The sequence below is a fragment of the Macaca thibetana genome, chromosome 12, assembly GCF_024542745.1.
Source record: "Macaca thibetana thibetana isolate TM-01 chromosome 12, ASM2454274v1, whole genome shotgun sequence".
Taxonomy (NCBI): domain Eukaryota; kingdom Metazoa; phylum Chordata; class Mammalia; order Primates; family Cercopithecidae; genus Macaca; species Macaca thibetana.
Genome location: NC_065589.1, coordinates 4,299,322 through 4,321,078, shown reverse-complemented (window position 1 = coordinate 4,321,078; position 21,757 = coordinate 4,299,322). Strand labels below are relative to the sequence as shown.

Here is a 21,757-nt window from a genome sequence, read left to right as displayed (position 1 = left end):
AGCCACCGCGCCCAGCCAGGTTTTGTTTCTGGCGCCCGGCCACGCCACTCCTTTTTAAAGACTTCCTCCTTCAGGCACCCAAACGTTCATGCAGCCAGTATTCATGGGGTGCCCCGAGGAGACATATGGACCGTGTCCCAGCCTTCCGGGACCTTGAGCAGTAGCTGGGGAGAGTCATGCCTTTGTTTAAGCATGGGCCAGGGGGAGCTGGACAGCACTGCTGGAGGTTGGAGGAGGACCCCTGGGGTCAGTAGGAGCCAACTGCAGGCTTTCAGGTAGTGGCAGCTGGGATATTTCAGGTTGCAGGGTTCAGTCAATTAACCTTCAACAAAAGTGCCAAGACACCAGACGTGGTGGCTCACACCTGTAATTTTGGTATTTTAGGAGGCTGAGGTGAGAGGATAGCTTGACCCCAGGAGTTTCAGAGTAGCTTAGACAATATAGCAACATCCTATCTCTACAAAAAAATTTAAAAATTAGCTGATGGCCAGGCGCAGTGGCTCACGCTTGTGATCCCAGCATTTTGGGAGGCTGAGGCAGGTGAATCATTTGAGATCAGGAGTTTGAGACCAGCCTGGCCAACTTGGCAAAACCCTGTCTCTACGAAAAATACAAAAAAATTAGCCGGGCGTGGTGGAGCATGCCTGTAGTCCTAGCTACTCGGGAGATTGAGGCAGGAGAATCGCTTAAACCTGGGAAATGGAGGTTGCAGTGAGCCGAGATCGCACTACTGCACTCCAGCCTGAGCAACAGAGCGAGACTTCGTCCCAAAAACAAACAGACAAAAAATTATCTGAGCATGGTGGCACACGCCTGTAATTCCAGCTACTCCAGAGGCTGTGGTATGAGGATTGCTTGAGCCCAGGAACTTGGGGTTACAGTGAGCTATGATCATGTCATTGCACTCCAGCCTTGGACGCAGGGCAAGTGACACTCTGCCTCAGGAAAAAAAAAAAAAAAAAAAAAAGAAAAATGCCAAGAGCACACAATGGGGAAATGATGATTTCTTCAATAAATGGTGTTGGGAGAACTAGATCCATATGCAAAAGAATGAAACCAGACCCTCATCTTGCACCACATACAAAAACCAACTCAAAATGATTAAAGACTTAAATGTCAGACCCCAAACTATAAAACCCTAGAAGAAAACGTAGGGAAAAACCTTCGCGACAGTAGTCTGGGCAATGATTTTTGACTATGACCCCAAAAGTACAGGCAGTGAAAGCAGAAACAGACAAATGGGATAATATCAAACTAAAAAGATAATATCTGCAGAGCAAAGGAAACAATCAGCAGAGTGAAGAGACAATGAGCAGAATGGGAGAAAATATTTGCAAACCATACATCTGATAAATGTTAAATCCAAAGTATATAAAGAACTCAAACAAGTCCATGGCAAGGAGAGCAAATAACCCAATTCAAAAATAGGCAAAGGACCCGAATAGGCATTTCTCAAAAGAAGGTACACAAATCAATGGCCAACAGGCATATGATGAAAAGAAACCAGGCACATTCCTCCATATATCTCCCAACTTCCTGAGCCCAGCACAAACACAACCCACCATATATCACTCTCAACTTCCTAAGCCCAGCACAAACACATTCCTCCATCTCTCTCTCAACTTTAGAAAAACACCACCTGGGAAATCTCCGATAAGGGCACAGCGGGAACCAATAAAAAACGCTAAATGTATAATGTTAACCAATTGTAATGTTGTAACCAAAAGAATTCCCTTGTTCCCCTGTAACTTTACATATCCTGTTTACATCGGGCTATAAAAAGCAAGCACTCGCATTGTTCGGGGCCCTCTTGTATGCTGTGGAATGGAGGGGCCAAGTTCGAACTTGCAGTAAAAGATCCTTGCCGCTTGGCTTTGACTCTGGACTCTGGTGGTCTTCTTTGGGGAACAAACGGTCTGGGTATAACAATGAAAGAATGTTCAGTATTACCAATCATCAGGAAAAGGCAAATAAAAACCACAAGGCATTGTCATCTCACAGAAAGTTATGATCAGAGAGACAAAGGATTACAATGTTGGTGAGGATATGGGGAAAGGGAACCCCAAACACTGTTGATGGGGATGGGAATTAGTGCAGCCATTACTGAAAACAATATAAAGATTCCTCAAAGAACTACAAACAGAACTACCTTATTTTATTTATGTATTTATTTATTTTTGAGACCAAGTCTTTTTTGCCCAGGCTGGAATGCAGTGGCGTGATCTCAGCTCACTGCAACCTCCATCTCCTGATTTTGAGTGATTCTCCTGCCTCAGCCTCCCGAGTAGCTGGGACTACAGGCGCATGCCACCATGGCTGGCTAATTTTTGTATTTTTAGTAGAGATGGGGTTTCACTACATTGGCCAGGCTGGTCTCAAACTCTGGACCTCAAGTAATCTACCCGCCTCGGCCTCCCAAAGTGCTGGGATTATAGGCATGAGCCACTGCGCCTGGCCAAAAAATAGAACTACCTTATGATCCAGCAGTCCCACTTCTGGGTAGATGCCTGAAGGATATGAAATCAGTATGTCAAAGAGGTAATTGAACTCCCATGGTCATCCCAGCATTATTCACAATGGCCAAGACATGGTATGAACCTAAGTGTCCATTAGCACATAAATGGAATACAGAAAATATGGGATTTACGCACCATGGAATATGAGTCAGCCTTAAAGGGGAAAATTCTGCCATTTTCTTGGATGGATGAACATAGAGGACATTATGTTAAATGAAATAAGCCGGCCAGGCGCAGTGGCTCACGCCTGTAATCCCAGCACTTTGGGAGGCTGAGACGGGTGGATGACTTGAGGTCAGGAGTTCAAGACCAGCCTGGCCAACATGGTGAAACCCCATCTCTACTAAAAATACAAAAATTAGCCAGCCGTGGTGGTGGGCACCTGTAATCCAAGCTACTTGGGAGGCTGAGGCAGGAGAATCGCTTAAACCCAGGAAGCAGAAGTTGCAGTGAGCTGAGATCACACCACTGCACTCCAGCCTGGGTGACAGAGCAAGACTCCGTGTCAAAAAACAAAAAAAAGATAAGAAAGAAGGAAATAAATCAGGCACAAAAGACAAATATTGCATGATCTCAATTCATATGTGGAATCCAAAGTTGAACTCACAGAAGCAGAGAGTAGAATGGTGGTTGCCAGGGACTGGGGAGTGCTTGTGTGTATGAGATGTGGATATGTTGGTTAAAGGGTACAACGTTTTAGTTGGGCAGGCTGAGTAAATCCTGGAGATTAATGTATAGCATGGTAACTGTAGTTAGCAATAATGTATTAATTATATACTTGAAAATTGCTGAGAGAGATCTTACATGGTCTCACTGCAAAAAAAGATAAGTAGGAGAGGAAATGGATATATTAATTTGCTTCTTTTAATTATTTCACAATCTATATGTAAATGAAAACATCATTTTGTACACTGTAAATATATACAATTTTTATTTTTTTATTTGCCAGTTATACCTTTGTAAAGCTGCAGGGAAGGGGAAGAAAAAATAAATAACATGGCAAAAATATAAAACTAAAGTACAAAAGTAAAATGTGCTCTGTGTAACTTAATCAGTGTGGAGAATATCTACCAGGAGTATAATTAGGGGCTCCCTTGAGACACCCGAAAACCTCCTACCCATGGTGGCCTCTCTTCTCAGATGTGCTTGGGGCCTGTGGTGTGCAGGATCCCCCAGCTCCACCCTCCTGGTGTCATCTTTGCATTGCCTGGGGCAAAGGAAGGGTGTCCTGGGCTGCCTGGGGAGGCAGTATCTTCCACCCCTCACCCAAGAGTGGCTACTTACCAGCAGAGCTTAAGATTGTTGGGAAATCGGCATGGGTAGCTCACGGGCCTTTGATGGATGATGGGATCCAGGCCCCTGCCCCTTCAAAGTCATGGGACCCTCCTGGAAGGGCCCGAGGGCCTGCAAGAGGGAGGGTAGTGAATCTTTCCCTTGCACTGTCCATGGTGGAGAGTTCCAACTATTATGGTCTGCTTGCTATGTATTGCACCCCCATACTCTTTGTGGGACCCAGCGGGCCGTCCAGCTTGCACAAGGCAGACATAAAGATTCAGTACCAGGCCGGGCTCGGTGGCTCAAGCCTGTCATCCCAGCACTTCGGGAGGCTGAGACGGGTGGATCACGAGGTCAGCAGATTGAGACCATCCTGGCTAACACGGTGAAACCCCGTCTCTACTAAAAAATACAAAAAAAAAAAAAACAAAAAAAACTAGCCGGGCGAGGTGGCGGGCGCCTGTAGTCCCAGCTACTCGGGAGGCTGAGGCAGGAGAATGGCGTGAACCCGGGAGGCGGAGCTTGCAGTGAGCTGAGATCCGGCCACTGCACTCCAGCCTGGCAACAGAGTGAGACTCCGTCTCAAAAAAAAAAAAAAAAAAAAAAAAAAAAAAAGATTCAGTACCGGGGGTGGGGGTGAGAATATCTGAGCTGGATTTCAGAAAGGTGGGGGACTTTCTTTTGTACCACAAGCTGGGGAAGCAGATGCGGCAGTTACAGGAAAGACTTCCTGCTTGTGATGGAACTCTGTTTCTCCTGGGCCTCTTGGGCCTAGTTCCCCTCTCTCCGCCCAGTGGACATGCATTTGCTCCATAGCAACCCCCCCACCCCACTCCTTGTGGATCCAGGGCTGGTGAGCCCATCCGCAGCTCTGCACTTCTCCTCTGACCTGGTATCTGCTCCCCAGCCCTTCCCAAAGCCTGACCCACATCTTGGGCTCTTGGTAGAAATGGAGTTCAGGGTGGGGCTAAGTCAGCCTCCCCAGGCCTTTGTCTCTGGGAATGTCTGCCTCCCGGTGAGGTGAGGCAGGGCCTGGAAGACACATTGGAAGCTTTGTGGCTTCTCTCTCCCGGGGAGAGTCAGGCCATGGTTATCATTCATTCAGAAACTGTTTATTTCAAAAGCATCTCCTGCCAGCCTTTTATGTTTCCAACACTTTCTTTGTTGTGATTTTCTATAGTTGTTTAATCAATTATCTATTTTTTTTTTTTTTTTATGAATGACTCTTTTATGTTCTCTGCCTTTCCCTCTGATGCTTTTAGGACTCTGAGAAGCTTAGGGGTAATTTAAGGTGCATTGTCCCTCCAGCTGGTACCTGGTCTGGAGCCTTCAGAACTGGAGGCTTCAGACTGCCCTCTGCACCCTCCTGCCCTGGGAGGCCCTGGTTGCAGGTCTTTTTTTTGGAGTCAGGAATCCTTAGCTACCTCTTCTTAGGCCTGCTTTCCAAGCACCCCGGATACGCATCCATCCTCCCTCTGTGCGGAGATTGAGGACTCACCTCGAGGCAGTGTTGGGGCCTCGGGAGATACAGTGTGTGGCATGGAAGAGAGCCCATGGTCCCCAAACACTGCACTGTCCAGGGACCCATGTCCACTCCCTGGCCACCTCCCCTTTCCGTGCGTGTCCACTCCCTGGCCAGCCCCCGTGCGTGTCCACTAGCCGGCCACCTCCACCCTGCGCATGTCCACTCCCTGGCCACCTCCCCCCCGTGCATGTCCATTTCCTGGCCACGTCCCCCCCGCGCGTGTCCTCTCCCTGGCCACCTTCCCCCCACCCCCCGCGCGCGTCCACTCCCTGGCCACCTCCCCCCCACCCCCCCCCCGCGCGCGTCCGCTCCCTGGCCACCTCCCCACCCCGCGCGCGTCCGCTCCCTGGCCACCTCCCCACCCCGCACGCGTCCGCTCCCTGGCCACCTCCCCACCCCGTGCGCGCGTCCGCTCCCTGGCCACCTCCCCACCCCGCGCACGTCCGCTCCCTGGCCACCTCCCCACCCCGCGCGCGCGTCCGCTCCCTGGCCACCTCCCCACCCCGTGTGTGTCCACTCCCTGGCCACCGCCCCTCCATGCCTGTCCACTCCCTGGCCACCTCCCCCCTCCATAAGGATCTCAGTGGGACCGGGTGACTCTGCTCCCTTGTCCCAGGTCTTCTCAGAGCTCCTGATGCCCAGGTGGGCAGGAGGGTCTCCGATGGCTCACAGTTCCAAACAGCCAGGCCTTGTGCCCTCAAGGCCCCCACAAAGCCTTGGCCCACACGGTTCCTGCTCTCCATAGGCTGGGGGAGAGATAGGAACCAGCCTCCCCTTTGGGCAGCATTGGCTCAGGGTCCTTGGCAGAACCTCAGGGGCCTGAGGGTTCTCCAGGCCACACCTACCTCTCCCACCACACAGGCAGGCCACTGTCAGACAAGCAGGTTTCTGGCCATCAGGCCCACAGGATACTGCCCCCATGGGACTTTCTGGGGTGGGGGCTGGGGAGCTCTGCTCTTGGGAACAGTGTTCGGAAGGCAGGGCGCTTGGGGTCTGGGTGCTCCTTCCACCACTCCTCAGGCTGACCCCAGCCAGCTCAAAGCTCAGAGAGGGATGGGCCCTTGCAGGAGCCTCTTGGCTCCCAGCTTGGCCATGGTGGGCAGATCAGGGAAGGCGGCCCAGCCAGGCTTCCTCCAGTTTGGGAGGACACTCTGCTTTCAGCCACTACAGCGTCACCTGCATTTGGTGCAGCACCGCTGAGGGCCTCCCTGTTGTCCTGTGAAGATGATCACCCTCTCTGTAACACCTGGGAGCAGGAGGCTGCTGAAGCCTTGTCTAGGGGCTTCATCGTTTCAGAGCTTTAGGCCAGCCTCTGTGAAATGAGGGCCCAGTCATGAAGAAGTACAGTCTCATCATGCTCCTTCCCCATAAAAACTTTCAGGGAGGCCTAAGGAGGGGTTGGATGGTGGGCAGGAAAGGTGGAATGAAGGAATGAAGGGAGCTAACACCATTCTCCATGTTCAGGGGAAGTGTTAGTTTCACTGGGTGGGGGATGTTTGCAAATGACAGGGCAGTATGGAAATTGTTTTGTTTTTCTTTATGGGGTTTGATGAACTGTTTAATTAATGCTTGTTCTTGGGAAGGAGGTATGTGTGTGATAAGGACGCGTGTGGACAATCAGGAGAAGGACGGGAATTTGGGAGCCCTAGAAGGAGCGTGATTCAGTGATTCAGTGTCCACTGTCACCCTGGACTATTCCAAGGGACTGTAGTGCCAAATGTCACAGTGGACTGTCCTGCTGAGGTCCTTGGGATGGTGTGAGTCTGGACTGGAGACCACATACTCTGGGAAGTGTAGTGCTGAGAGAAAGGGGATGCATGGAAAACCACAAAAGCTTCTGTGGGTTGGGAGTGGAGTTTCCAGAGTCAGGAAGGTTTCATGAGGCAGGGGTCAGAGGCTGGTGGTGCTCTGGCCAAGGAGCAGGGCTATAAACAGAGAGGAGCCAAGATGGAATCCCTCTGAGGGTGAATCTCCTTGGGGGCTTGTTTTCCCCAGGGAGCATGGGATGGGTCTACATGATGAGTGTCGTTAAATTCCCTCCACTCTCTCTTAGGTGTCTCCCAGCCTCTCGGCCGAGTCTCACACAGCCAGCCCACCTGCAAGGTGCAGTACGGGAGGAAGGGAGGCCGACAGTTAGAAGGGGATGAGCCCTGGCGCCTTTCATCTGGCCTCTGTCTAGGTGACCAAAGCTCACTTGGTCCTGGATATAGTTAGCAGCATGAGGAGTGATGTTCCTAGGACCAGTGGACAGCATGGACATTGCCTCCTAGAAGGTCTTAATTCCCCATTAAATCCCCAGCACCCAGACAGTAATCCATACATAGCAGTGATTCAGTAAATGCTTGAATGATACTTGATGGGGTATCTTCACTAGAGATATATGAATATTTAGCAAGGGCAGGGAAATATGCTCAAAATCACTAATCACTACAGAAATCTAAATAGGTACCATAACAAGACACCATTCCACACCCATAGAAAGACGAACGTTAAAAAAGACTGACAGGGGCCAGGCGCCGTGGCTCACGCCTGTAATCCCAGCACTTTGGGAAGCCAAGGGGGGCGGATCACGAGGTCAGGAGATTGAGACCATCCTTGCCAACATGGTGAAACACTGTCTCTACTAAAAAATACAAAAAATTATCTGGGCGTGGTGGCAGGCCCCTGTAGTGCCAGCTACTTGGGAGGCTGAGGCAGGAGAATGGCATGAACCTAGGAGGCGGAGCTTGCAGTGAGCTGAGATGGCGCCACTGCACTCCAGCCTGGGCGACAGAGCAAGACTCCGTCTCGGGGTGCGAGGGTACGGGGGAAAGACTGACAGCCTGGGCGCAGTGGCTCATGCCTGTAATCCCAGCACTTTAGGAGGCCAAGGCAGGCAGATCACCTGAGGTCAGGAGTTTGAGACCAGCCTGGCCAACATGGTGAAACCCCGTTTCTACTGAAAATACAAAAAATGGGCATAATGGCAGGTGCCTGTAATCCCAGTTACTCAGGAGGCTGAAGCAGGAGAATCATTTGAACCTGGGAGATGGAGGTTGCAGTAAGCTGAGATCATGCCACTGCACTCCAGCCTAGGCAACAGAGCAACACTCCATCTCAGAAAAAAAAAAAAAAAAGAAGAAGAAGAAGAAGAAGAAGAAGAAGAAGAAAAACAAAAAGACTGACAATACCAAATGTTGGCAGGGATATGGAGCAATTTGGGATTCAATATATTGCTGGTGGGAATGAATGATGATGCAGCCACTTTAAAAACAGTATGGTAGTATTTGTAAAGTTAAACATATTCTTACCATACAACCCAACAATTCCAATACAAGAGAAATGAAAACTTTCACAAAGACCTGTAAGTGAATGGTCATAGCAGCATTTTTTTTTTTTTTTTGAGACAGAGTCTCACTTTGTCACCCAAGCTGGAGTTCGGTGACATGATCTCAGCTCACTGCAAACTCTGCCTCCTGGATTCAAACATTTCTCATGCCTCAGTCTCCTGAGTAGCTAGAATTACAGGTGCACACCACCACGACTGGCTAATTTTTGTATTTTTAGTAGAGACGGGGTTTCACCATGTTGGCCAGGCTGGTCCTGAATCCCTGACCTTAAGTGATCTGCCCACTTCGGCCTCCGGAAGTGCTGGGATTACAGGTGTGAACCACCGTGCCTGGCCAGCAGCATTATTCATAAAAAATAAAAAACTGAAAGCAACCCAAATGTCCATTAACTGATGAATAAACAAATTATACTGTGGAATACCATTCAGCCCACAAAAAGAATGGGATATTAATATACATGTAACAATATGAATGAATCTCAAAAATATTATAAGAGAAATAATGAAATACAAAAGACTATGTACTGTATGATTCCCTTTATGTGAAATTCTAGCCGGGCGCGGTGGCTCATGCCTGCAATTCCAGCACTTTGGGAGGCCGAGGAGGGTGGATCATGATGTCAGGAGATTGAGACCATCCTGGCTAACACGGTGAAACCCCGTCTCTACTAAAAATACAAAAAATTAGCTGGGCGTGGTGGTGGGTGCCTGTAGTCCCAGCTACTCGGGAGGCTGAGGCAGGAGAATGGCATGAACCCAGGAGGCGGAGCTTGCCCCAGCTACTCGGGAGGCTGAGGCAGGAGAATGGTGTGAACCCGGGAGGCGGAGCTTGCAGTGAGCCGAGATCGCGCCACTGCACTCTAGCCTGGGTGACAGAGGAGACTCCATCTCAAAAAAAAAAAAAAAAAAGAAATTCTAGAAGAGGCAAAATTATAATGACAGAAACCAGATTAGTGGCTGCCTGGGGCCAGGGTGGGGAAGGAGATGGGCTGCAAATAAGCAGCAAGAAATGTTGTAGGGTGCAGGGACTGTTCTATATTTTGATTGTGGTGGTGGTAACATAATTGTATATAATTACCAAAATGTATCAACCTGCACACTTAACAGCTATGAATTTTATTGTATGTAAATAATAAAATATAAATTTTAGGTAAAAGAGACCCCCACATCTAGATATACCATGTGCAAACTTCTGGCAAACCAATAATAAAAATAAAATCTTGAAGGCAGCCAGAAACAATAGACAAAAGAACAAAGAATTACAGAGGACTTTTATTCAGAAACTATGCAAGCCAGAAGTCAATGGAGTAACATCCTTAAAGTACTGAAAAACAAAACCAAAAACAGTCAATCTAAAATTCTATACTTTTTGTTTTTGTTTGTTTTGTTTTTTAAAGACAGAGTCTTGCTCTGTTGCCCAGGCTGGAGTGCAGTGATGCGATCTTGGCTCACTGCAACCTCCACCCCCTGGGTTCAAGCAATTCTTGTGCTTCTGCCTTCCAAGTAGCTGGGGTTACAGGCACACACCACCATGCCTAGCTAATTTTTATACTTTTAGTAGAGACAGGGTTTCACCATGTTGGCCAGGCTGGTCTCAAACTCCTGACCTTAAGTGATCTGCCTGCCTCAGCCTCCCAAAGTGCTGGGGTTATAGGCATGAGCCACTGCACCCCTAGAATTCTTTTTTTTGAGATGGAGTCTCACTCTGTCACCCAGGCTGGAGTGCAGTGGTGTGATCTCGGCTCACTGCAACCTCTGTCTCCTGGGTTCAAGCGATTCTCCTGCCTCAGCCTCCCTAGTAGCTGGGATTACAGTTGCCCGCCTCTACACCCAGCTAATATTTTGTATTTTTAGTAGAGATGGGGTTTCACCATGTTGGTTAGGCTGGTCTCGAACTCCTGACCTCAGGTGATCCACCTGCCTCGGCCTCCCAACCCTAGAATTCTGTACTTCTATGCTTAATAAATATTTGTGGCTGAATTTATTGGAGGTGGTTATAGGGGGACATGGAAGGAAAACTATAAAAATGCAATTTAGTATTTGTTGATAAACCACACAGCCTGGCTGGCATTGAAATTGGTTGTCTGTATAACTTTTCCATTACCAGCTGAACTGTGCTAGAAGAAATATTAAAGGAAGTTCTTCAGACAGGAGGGGTATGACACCAGATGGAGATTTAGATCTCCACAAAAAATGAGGAGCCCTGAAAATGGTAAAAATGAAGGTCAATTAAAAAGTTATAATGGGGGCGGTCGCGCACGCCTGTAATACCAGCACTTTGGGACGCCGATGCGGGCAGATTGCCTGAGGTCAGGAGTTCCAGAACAGCCTGGCCAACATGGTGAAACCCTGTCTCTACTAATAATACAAAAGCGAGGCTGGTGTGGTGTCTGGGGCCTGAAGACCCAGCTACTCAGGAGGCTGAGGCAGGAGAATCACCTGAACCTGGGAGGGAGGTTGCAGTGAGCCAAGATCGCGCCACTGCACTCCAGCCTGGAGGACAGTCAGACTCCATCTCAAAACAAACAAACAAACAAACAAAAAAGGCTGGGCGCGATGGCTCAAGCCTGTAATCCTAGCACTTTGGGAGGCCGAGGCGGGCGGATCACGAGGTCAGGAGATCGAGACCATCCTGACTAACAACGGCGAAACCCGTCTCTACTAAAAATACAAAAAAAAAAAAAAAAAAAAAAAGAATTAGCCGGGTGAGGTGGCAGGCGCCTGTAGTCCCAGCTACTCCAGAGGCTGAGGCAGGAGAATGGCGTGAACCCAGGAGACGGAGCTTGCAGTGAGCCGAGATAGTGCCACTGCACTCAAGCCTGGGCGACAGAGCGAGACTCCGCCTCAAAAAAAAAAAAAAAAAAAAAAAGAGTTATAACGGTGTTCATAAGAAGAACTACAGGCCGGGCGCGGTGGCTCAAGCCTGTAATCCCAGCACTTTGGGAGGCCGAGACGGGCGGATCACGAGGTCAGGAGATCGAGACCATCCTGGCTAACACCGTGAAACCCCGTCTCTACTAAAAAATACAAAAACCTAGCCGGGCGAGGTGGCGGCGCCTGTAGTCCCAGCTACTCCGGAGGCTGAGGCAGGAGAATGGCGTAAACCCGGGAGGCGGAGCTTGCAGTGAGCTGAGATCCGGCCACTGCACTCCAGCCCGGGCGACAGAGCAAGACTCCGTATCAAAAAAAAAAAAAAAAAGAAGAACTACAGACCCCAGAGCTCTCAAGTCGCTGGAAGGACTTCTGCGGTGGGCCTGTGCATGATGCACAGAGGACAGGTGGGAAAGAATCACAGACACCTAGTAAGACAACGGGGCACGGCTTTGTCCCGGTTTCAGAGCACCGACACATTTAGTCACCATTTACCTTCCTGGGAGGTAGATTAGGCAGGGGGCACACTAGCCCTGCTTTGTAGGAACAGAAGTAGAGTCTCAGAGAAAACAAGTGACTTGCCCAAGAAGCCTTATTAAGTACCAGCCAGGACAGTGTATTTTCTATTCCTTGTGTTTTGGGATAACTTAGTACCGTCCCCTCCGATGAACCAGTGCCTGCAAAAGCCCTTGAGATCTGGGAAACAGGAGGCACAGATCTTGGAGTTTACCTTGTTCTTAATCAGTCCTCAGGCAGTCGCCTCTAACGCGAGCGAATACCCGCTTCCCGAGGCCGTCAATGGGCAGAGGAGGGGCCAGGCGCCGGATCCCAGATCCCCTTTCCCCGCCCCGCCGCGCCACGCCTGCGCGGGCACGGCCGCCCGCCCCCAAACCCCTCCCGCGGAACCCGCAATCCTGCCTGCGCGGGCGCGGGACTGCGGGCAGGGGGAGGGGCATCGCGGCGCGTCCGTTGCTAAGGCCGCGCAGCCCTAGCGACCGAACGCCCTGCGGCGGCCGCGCAGGCGCTGTGGTGGGCTCCGGTGCACTGTGGGATGGAAACCGGAGCGGCGCGTCCTGGCGGGACCGGGCGGCGGCGGCGGGGCCGGCGGCGGCCAGGGACCCGGGCTTAGGCTCGGCCGGGCCGGCTGAGAACGCAGGCGGCCAGCGGGCGGCGGGCGCCGTCATGAACGCGGCGGTGGTGAGGCAGACGCAGGAGGCGCTGGGGAAGGTGATACGGAGGCCGCCGCTGACAGAGAAGCTGCTGAGCAAGCCCCCGTTCCGCTACCTGCACGACATCATCACGGAGGTGGGCGCAGGGTTCCGGGCCCGGCCAGGTGCGGGTCGGGGTTCCGGTGGGCGCCGAGGTCAGGGCCCGGGCCGGGTGGCGCCGGGTGCGAGCCGGGCTCGGGCTCAGGTGCGGGTCGGGGGCCGGTGCTGGGCCAGAGTCGGGGCCCGGGCCGGGTGTGAACCGGGTGTGGGCCGAGCTCGAGGTGCAGGTCGGGGACCCGGTCAGCACCGAGTGTGGGCCGGGCTAGGGCCGAGTGTGGACCGGGTGTGGGCCGGGCTCGGGGTGCAGGTCGGGGACTGGTTCAGGGCCGGGTGTGGGCCGGGCGCAGGGTGCGGGTCGGGGACCGGGGTGAGTTCCGGGGTCGGGACGAGAGCTCTGTGCGGCCCCTGCGCGGGAGCCCGGCCTGTAGGCCCAATTCCGCGGCGCCCTCCGCGCGGAGGTCCTGCCCCTCCCCCGGCTCCGGGCCGCCGCTTACAGGGAGGCTCCGGGCCCTCGGGGACCATTACTTCTTCCCTGCCTACCGTGTGTCTCCTTAGTGCATCTTCCATTCTGCCTGGCAGAGCTGCTTCTGTGACTCCCACCTCATCTAACCCTGCAGAACCCTTCTCACTTGCCCTGAAGCATTTGGCACGTGAAAGGCTAAATCCTGGGAGAATGGAAATAATATTTTTTATACAGCCTTCTGCCCCGAAGTTTCCCTCCATACCACATTTTGGGTGCTTAATAAATGCCTGTGGGTGAATTTAGTGGAGGTGGTGGTAGGGAGACTTGGCAGGAAAAACTAACAGAGCGGCACACCCTGCCCTAAATTGAGATTGGTGGTCTCTGTAGCTTTTCCCCACTTGCAGATGGTGTGCTCCTCAGTGACGGAGACCCTGGCTTGCTTATTAGTATGGCTCTGGTGATCTGCAGTGGGTAAGGTACATAGAAATTGCACAACAAACATCCCCTGTTGAGTGGGACCTGTCAAGGCTTGTGGTAACTCCCTGGTAACTCTTAGGAGTGTCACTGCGGGGGTTGCAGCACCCATTTCCATGGTGGACCCAAGGGCACGTGGGAACTCAGAGGTGTGTTCTGGGATTTAGGATTCAGGTTGGACTTGCAGACTTCCAGGGCCTCATGACCTCACCTGGTGATGGTCCTCAAGCTCTGTTTCTCACTCTTTTCAACAGATTGGGTGCCTTATTCTTGCACAGACTTTGCTTTACTTGGTCTGCCCTCCTACCTTAGCTTATAACTTGTGGGCTGGAGCGTGTGCCTCTGTGTTAAAACAGTGCCTAAAAATGCTCTCGAATCCACCCACATCCCGAGGCACTGCCAGCCCTGGTCACGTCCTCCCAGCTGGTGCAGCACTTACAGCCTGTCCTGGACAGTGTGTGGGGAGGGGACCTGCTGTGTGGATAGCCCGGTGGGAGCGGGACAGTGTGCCGCATCACCACTGTCCCATGAAATAGGCAGGTACCCGTCCTCTGACCGAGAGGGAACAAGAGCCAATGTGAGCCCAGCCAGCTATAGCTGTGGCTGCCAAAACCTTTATTCTCCCAGTCCTGTCTGCCCCACTGAAATGCAGAGCCCTGAAATACAGAGGGAGGTGCAGGGAGTGTGCCTTATCCTTGTGGGGCAGTAGTGGCGCTCAGCTCACGGTGGCTGTCCAGTCACTACCACATGGTTGGTCAGAGGCATCCTAATGGGAGAGGAGGAAGAATATGGGCTGGGTGCTGTGGCTCACGCCTGTTATCCCAGCACTCTGGGAGGCCAAGGCGGGCCGATCACTTGAGCCCAGGTGTTCAAGACCAGCCTGGCCAACATGGCAAAACTCCATCTCTACTGAGAATATAAAAATTAGCTGAATGTGGTGGTGCACCTGTAATCCCAGCTACTCAGGAGGCTGAGTAGGGAAGATTGCTTGAGCCTGGAAGGTTGAGGCTGCAGTGAGCCGTGATTGTACCACTGCACTCCAGCCTGGGTGACAGAGTAAGACCCTGTCTCAAAAAAAAAAAAAAAAAAAAAAGGGGATTGCTTTCCTGGCCAGGTAGATAGGGTGCCTGGAACGAGCTGCGTGTTCCCAATTAGGAACTACTGGTCTGCTCTTCTCCCATAGACTTCCTCATCTAATGCCAAAGTTGATTTCTGTCCCTGTGTAAAGATAAATAAATTGTCACCTACTTGATAAAGATGTTAGAATGACTGACACATTGGAAAGGATTTTCAGATAATAGATGGGGAGCCTCTCATGAAAATGCCTTGCTGTCCTGAATATTATACACAAATTACTATATTAGTATTTTAGCTATAGCTAAACTAACCACCCCGTTTCATTAAGCTAAGTGTGGATCCTGTGACGTTAATGTCTCTTGTCACTTACAGTTATTGCTCACAATTTTTTTTTTTTGTTTTAGAGGGAGTCTTGCTCTGTCACCCAGACTGGAGTGCAGTGGCACAATCTCCACTCACTGCAACTTACGCCTCCCGGGTTCAAGCAATTCTCTTGTTTCAGCCTCCTGAGTAGATGGGACTACAGGCACATGCCACCATGCCCAGTTAATTTTTATATTTTTAGTAGAGATGGGGTTTCGCCACGTTGGCCAGGCTGATCTCGAACTCCTGACCTCAGGTGATCTGCCTGTCTCAGCCTCCCAAAGTGCTGGGATTACAGGTATGAGCTACCACACCCAGCCTATTGCTCACAATTTTAACTGCCAGCATCCTGGGAAAACCTCAACAGGGACAAAATGAAAATGTTCCAGGAATGTTAAATGCAGGATGCTCTTAGTATTCTACCTGTCGTCTCAAGAAAAATAGTAGTACAGCTCTTACATAGCGTGGTGTGGAATGAAAACTCTTACATTGATTAATACCTAACTTCATGCAAATTAAGGAGTTGTGGCTTGAATCCAGAGGAGGCTGACGTTAGGATGGGACTGTCCTGTTTGTAAAACACAACTCCCCGTAATAAATATGCTTTATTAGCTGACCTAGGACACACAGCTGTGGGCATACCTGTCCTTACCACATACCATGCAGCCTGCTGGTAAGGGTCCCGGCTGTTCAAAATGCTTGTTGCTACAAATTTTACTGATTTTACAGTAACCTACTACATTTCAAAAATTTTCAATTTGAGAGAACCCACGACCCTGGCTGGGTGTGGGGGTTGAGAGGAACAGAAAAAATCATTGTCCTAAAAGCTGGTTTTAGGGCTAATTAAGAGGTACAGGTTACCTGAGGGAAGGGGTGACTGGGGAGAGAACCAAAGCTATGGGGTGTGGAGCCTGCCATGATCCTAAGAAGTGAGTAGTGACACGTGGTGAGGAGAAAGACCTTTGCAGAACTTCTAGTCTTGGAAAACTAGGCTGAGAAATTCCTTTTCTTTTCTTTTTTTTTTTTTTTGAGAAAGAGTCTCACTCTGTCGCCCAGGCTGGAGTCCTGTGGCGCGATTCCGGCTTACTCCAACCTCCACCTCCCGGGTTCAAGCAATTCTGTTGCCTCAGTCTTCTGAGTAGCTGGGATTACAGGCATCCGCCACCATGTCTGCCTAATTTTTGTATTTTTAGTAGAGACGGGGGTTTCACCATGTTGGCCAGGCTGGTCTCGAACTCCTGACCTCAAGTGATCCGCCCGCCTCGGCCTTCCAAAGTGCTGGGATTACAGGTATAAGCCACTGTGCCCAACCAAAGTTCCTTTTCTTTTTGGAATCTGTTCCCTCCATTGCACCTGAAGGACTCTTGTAAAAGGCTGTTCCAGGTCCTCCTCGTGGTCCTTCGGCTCAGTTCACGTCCCTGAGTGGCTTCACAGGGCCTCTGTACCAGGCCCCGAGTGTCTCTCTGGCCTCAGGCTCCTGCCGTTGTACATTTCCCTTGCACAGAACTCTGTGGGTCCTGGACCTTGTGTGGACTTTCTTTCTTTTTTTTTCTTCTTTTTTTTGAGACAGAGTCTGGCTCTGTTGCCAGGCTGGAGTGCAGCGGCTCAATGCAATCTCCACTTGCCGGCTTCAAGTGATTCTCCTGCCTCAGCCTCCCATGTAGTTGGGACTATAGGCATGTGCCACCATACTCAACTAATTTTTGTATTTTTAGTGGAGACGGTGTTTCACCATGTTGGCCAGGATGGTCTCAATATCCTGACCTAGTAATCTGTCCACCTCGGCCTCCCAAAGTGCTGGGATTACAGGCATGAGCCACCGCGCCCAGTGTGTGGACTTCCTTATGTCTGGCATGTGCATCTGAAATGCCCCCTTGCCCAACTCTTCTGTAAGCCTGGTCCCCATCTAGGTATGATTCCTCCAGGAAGGGTTCCCTGCCACCCTTGCCCCTCTCAGATTGTGGATTAGGTACCAAGCCTGAGTGCTTCCTTACTACCTGCACGGTGTCATCTTCACCCATCTGTCCACACAGCCAGACTAAGTTCTGAGAGGATCTGGCTGGCTTCTGCCCTGCACAACACGTGTAGTAGACATCAAACATTTCTTGAGTAAGTGGATGATTCAAGTCTGGGCTGCTAGTCAATTCTGACATCTCCCAAGTGTGGAATTGAGTGGATGAGGCTGATGAGGTGGCTGTCTGTGCAGTGACGTGGTGGCCTTTCTTTCTCTCTTGAAGGTGATTAGAATGACTGGTTTCATGAAGGGCCTCTACACAGACGCCGAGATGAAGTCTGATAATGTGAAGGTGGGTTTGAGTCGGGCTTCTCCTGTTAACCCCTCGCCTTAACGGATGGGATTTTTTGTAGGCCGGGTCGTGTGGCGTGTGTCATTTCTGTGCTGCATGTGGTTGGAATACAAGGTCAGTGAATTCATGAATTGATATATACCCTTCCTCATTTCATTTTCTCATTGTGGTAACTGGATCTCATGCTCGTTTTATTCACTGAAAAATGGGATTAGTATTTCAAAGATTAATGCTAGCCTATCAACTAAATTAAAGGCTTTAATGAATTGTTTTTGTTTTGTCAGTAAAAGGTCAGTATTTCTAGATTTGTTATAGATCTAAAAATAGCTTCGTATGTAAACAGAAACTATCCTATGCCTGTAGAACATACTGAAGATAATGCATACTCTTCAAAGTATTGTAATATTTATATTTTCAATGGAAATGTTTCAGGATAAAGATGCAAAAATTAGCTTCCTACAAAAGGCCATAGACGTGGTTGTGATGGTGTCGGGAGAGCCACTGTCAGCCAAACCAGCCCGAATCGTGGCCGGGCATGAGCCTGAAAGAACAAATGAGCTGCTCCAGATAATTGGAAAATGCTGTCTCAACAAGGTACTACTGCTGTCCTGGCATTTTGAACTTACTTAGTACTTGAGTAAAAGGTAGTCGGGGGTGAGGGACTCACATGTACGGGCGGTTTAGGGAAGGCGTTTCAGTGGCGTCTGTCAAACACTGTGCTTTGAATCTGATCCCACCCCTTCTGGAGCCCCAGAGATACAGGAGGAGTAATTTAAAACTGAATGATGAGACAAATAAGGGTATCTTATACGCAAGTTCTGCAAGCTTTCAATATAAAATCGGGAACCCCGCAGGTACTCTGTGCCCGGCTGGTGGCTGGAGGCTGGAGGCCCAGGCTTCCATGCCCTCTGGCTTTCTCCTTTCTGGGGCTCCTTTGAGGACAGGTGGCTGCTTCCAGCTGGGGCTGCAGTGGCTGCAGGAGCACTTTTCTTCTTCCCTGGGTCTTACGAGAGTCTCTGTTCTCTTCCTGCATCTCCAGCCTCTGATATCTGCTTGTCTGTTGCCCTTCCTCTCTCTCTCTTCAACCCTTTCTCTCTCTCTCGGTTGCTGTTTCAGTTGTATAGGGAGTAGATTTTTTTCTTCCTGAGCTTTTCACTGTGGGCTAGAAACTTGGGTGTCAGGCCTCAGGCTTCTCTGGTTAGGTCCAGCCTGGGCCATGTTTGCCCAAACGTTGGAGAAGGTCTTTCCCCAGGGTCTTCCTTCTTTTGAAGGCCGAGTGGTCCCCCATGGAGGAGCAGGTTGGACTTGTATTGAGAGTATGATTAATACAGTTTTTCACATACCTAGTGGGTGGTTGGCTGGGGGCTAACCTTAAATGTGACCCAAATGGGAACAGGTAGGTTTCAGCCCCCTCAACAGCAGTGGGTTGTGGAGGTGCATAGTGGTGTCAGACTGACTCCTGGGAGGCCCCCCCGGTGCAGGTCCAGCATACAAACTTAGAGACTTGGAAGCAGATTTTGCCAGTACACTGGCCTCTGTGCCTAGACTCCCCAGCTCCCCTTCCCGGGTCCTTTATGTTGCTCGTCTTTTTAAAAAGCACATCTGGCTCCTATCTCCTCTGCTGAATCTTCTCCGGCTTCCAGTAGCCTTGGGGCCGAGCCAGCTCCATGGCACAGCTTGTGAGCCCCCTAGAGACCTGCTGCTACTTCTTTCCCTTCAGATCCTTCTCTCATTTCCCACACCTGAGCCCTCCACTCCAGTCACCATGCACCCTTGCATTCAGCCCTGGCCCGCTGTCTCCCGTCAGCCTCTTGCCCTGGTGCCTGTTGGCTTCTTGGTGCCTGAGCTGCCTTCCTCCTCCAGCCTCACCCAGCAGCAATGTGGCGTCTGTGAGCGCTTCCTTGAGCCTGGGCCTCTCCTCCCTCCCAGGCCGACTTAGGTGCCCCTGTAGGCTTCCTATAGCCTGTTGTTTAATTGTTGTGTTTGTCTGTGTCCCCAGTACATGGTGTGTCTTCGGCCTAAATGGAGCCTGGCATGTGGCAGTCACTCAGCGTGTGCTTGTGGAATGAGTGCGTTGAGTGAGTGGGACTCCTGACTGGAGGTGTCCTACACTCTGGGTGGCTGTCAGGGATGCTGGAGAAGGAATTTCTGCATTTGACGGGGCTTGAATTAGATCAGTTTTTCCCCCCATAATTTTATTATTGTGTTAAAATCCCTATAACATAAAATTTGTCATCTTAACCATGTTGAAGTGTACACTTCAGTGCTGGTAAATTCAGTCATGTGCAGCCATCACCACCTTCCATCTCCAGGACTCTTCTTGCAAAACAGACTCTGTCCCCATGAAACACTAACTTCCTCTTCTCCTGTCCCCCGCCCCTGGCATCCTTCATTGTACTTTCTGTCTCTATGAATCTGACTACTCTAGGGACCTCGGATAAGTGGAGTCATAGAGTGTCCTTTTTTTGACTGGCTTATTTCACTTAATATAACATTCTCAAGATTTATCCATGTTGTGGCATGTATCAGAATTTCATCCCTTTTTAGGGCTGAATAATATTCCATTGTGATGGATATACCATATTTTGTTTATCCACTCAACTGTCAATGGTACAGTTTGCTCCCACGTTTTAGCTATTATGAATAATGCTGCTATGAACATGGATATATAAATATCTCTTCAAGACCCTGTTTTCCATTTTTTTGGATAAATACCCAGAAGGGGAATTATTGGGTCATATGGTAAATCTGTGCTTAATTTTTTGAGCAACTGTTATACTGTTTTCCATAATGGCTGTATCATTTTACATTTCCATCAACAGTGCATGAGAGTTTTAATTTCTCCTTATCCTTGCCAATGCTTGTTGTTTTGTGTTTTTTTTAGGAGCAGCATCCTAATGGGTGTGAGGTGGTTAGATAAAATCTTAAGGCACTTATGGCTGGGATTCTACCATCCCATTAGAAGTTTAAGGCATGGGTCAGCTTTATTGACCTTGAACACACACATTCACATTTGACAGCTTGGGTAGACTTGAACCAGGATTCATTTAGCTTGGGTGGATGCTACTGTTAATGACCAAAGTGCTGAAAGTAATAGTTATCAAGATATGCTGTGCTTTGTATGTGATAATAACATGTTCAAAAAATATTTTATCCTTTGAATTTCATTGTAGACAGAGAATCTGTCTCATGAGCTATCTTTCAATGGCGATGTTCTATTTGTTACGTGTGCGGATCTCATTTCACCTAACACCTCATTTCCTTCCATTTGGACGACAAGCTCTCCAGTGACGATGCGGTACGGAGGGTTTTAGCTGGAGAGAAAGGAGAAGTGAAAGGCCGGGCCTCACTGACCTCAAGATCTCAGGAATTGGATAATAAGAATGTGCGAGAAGAGGAGTCCAGAGTTCACAAAAATACAGAGGTGAATTGCAAGTCGCACATCTTTGAAAATGAAATAGTGAGTCTTTTTGTAGTTTAGGTAAAAACGTTCATAAATGATTTTATTTTTATTTCGTAGGATAGAGGAGACTCTGAAATAAAAGAGAGAAGCACAAGCAGAGATCGAAAACAGAAAGAAGAATTGAAAGAAGACAGCAAGCCAAGAGAAAAGGACAAGGACAAGGGGAAGGCCAAGGAGAATGGCAGAAACAGACACAGAGAAGGGGAGAGAGAGAGACCCAAAGCCCGGGCCAGGCCAGACAGCGAGCGACAGAAAGACAGAGGCAACAGGGAGCGGGACAGAGACTCCGAGCGTGAGAAGGAGACAGACAGAAAGAGTGAGGGGGGAAAAGAGAAGGAGAGACTGAGAGACAGGGACCGAGAGCGCGACCGAGACAAAGGGAAGGACAGGGACAGACGGAGAGTGAAAAACGGGGAGCACTCCCGGGACCTGGACAGGGAGAAGAACAGAGAGCATGACAAACCCGAGAAAAAGGTAAAGGCTTCCGGAAAACCTCGCCTTTTGCTTAGCAAGAGTTTGTGGTGGCCTCAAACGTGATTTTTATCTTTCTTACAATGTGACTAGGAAACTGGTTTTCTTTTATGCCTATTTAAAATTACGACAATCTTGGATTCTCAATGGAAACCCAAAGAGATACTTATTTCTTGTCAGTTGTGTTTTGGGTTTTTTTGGTTCATCCCTTAATAGAAGTTTATTGTTCAGCCAATCATTTATTAAGGCATTATTCAGTGAGTTTTTAACCATTTCCTACTTCATGTCTAGGGAGACGTCTGCTGGATTATAAGCTCCCTAAGAGCATAAGCCAGAGATTTCACTCATGTTCACTGT

At 49.8% G+C, this 21,757-nt stretch overlaps 1 protein-coding gene and 1 long non-coding RNA gene across 6 annotated transcripts in view; one reads left to right on the top strand and one right to left on the bottom strand.

Annotated features, from left to right (window-relative positions):
• Positions 1 to 1,691: 1,691 nt before the first annotated feature.
• Positions 1,692 to 12,345, bottom strand: LOC126933057 (uncharacterized). The gene is made up of 3 exons (XR_007718409.1): positions 12,246 to 12,345; positions 3,801 to 3,920; positions 1,692 to 1,916 (listed from the first exon to the last, which is right to left on the bottom strand). It is a non-coding gene; the product is annotated as an uncharacterized LOC126933057 (long non-coding RNA).
• Positions 12,346 to 12,582: 237 nt separating this feature from the next.
• The window catches only part of TRAF3IP1 (TRAF3 interacting protein 1), an 81,365-nt gene continuing 72,190 nt past the window's right edge, over positions 12,583 to 21,757 (top strand). For 3 of the 5 annotated variants that reach the window (XM_050750482.1, XM_050750480.1, XM_050750479.1), the window contains exons 1-5: positions 12,677 to 12,820; positions 17,398 to 17,466; positions 17,899 to 18,060; positions 20,747 to 20,890; positions 20,987 to 21,403. In XM_050750482.1, the coding sequence (XP_050606439.1) occupies positions 12,698 to 12,820; positions 17,398 to 17,466; positions 17,899 to 18,060; positions 20,747 to 20,890; positions 20,987 to 21,403 (915 nt within the window). In that variant the 5' untranslated portion in view covers positions 12,677 to 12,697. Of the gene's footprint in view, positions 12,821 to 17,397; positions 17,467 to 17,898; positions 18,061 to 20,746; positions 20,891 to 20,986; positions 21,404 to 21,757 lie in introns of all 5 variants that reach the window. The other 2 variants (XM_050750481.1, XM_050750478.1) reach the window with 2 other exon arrangements.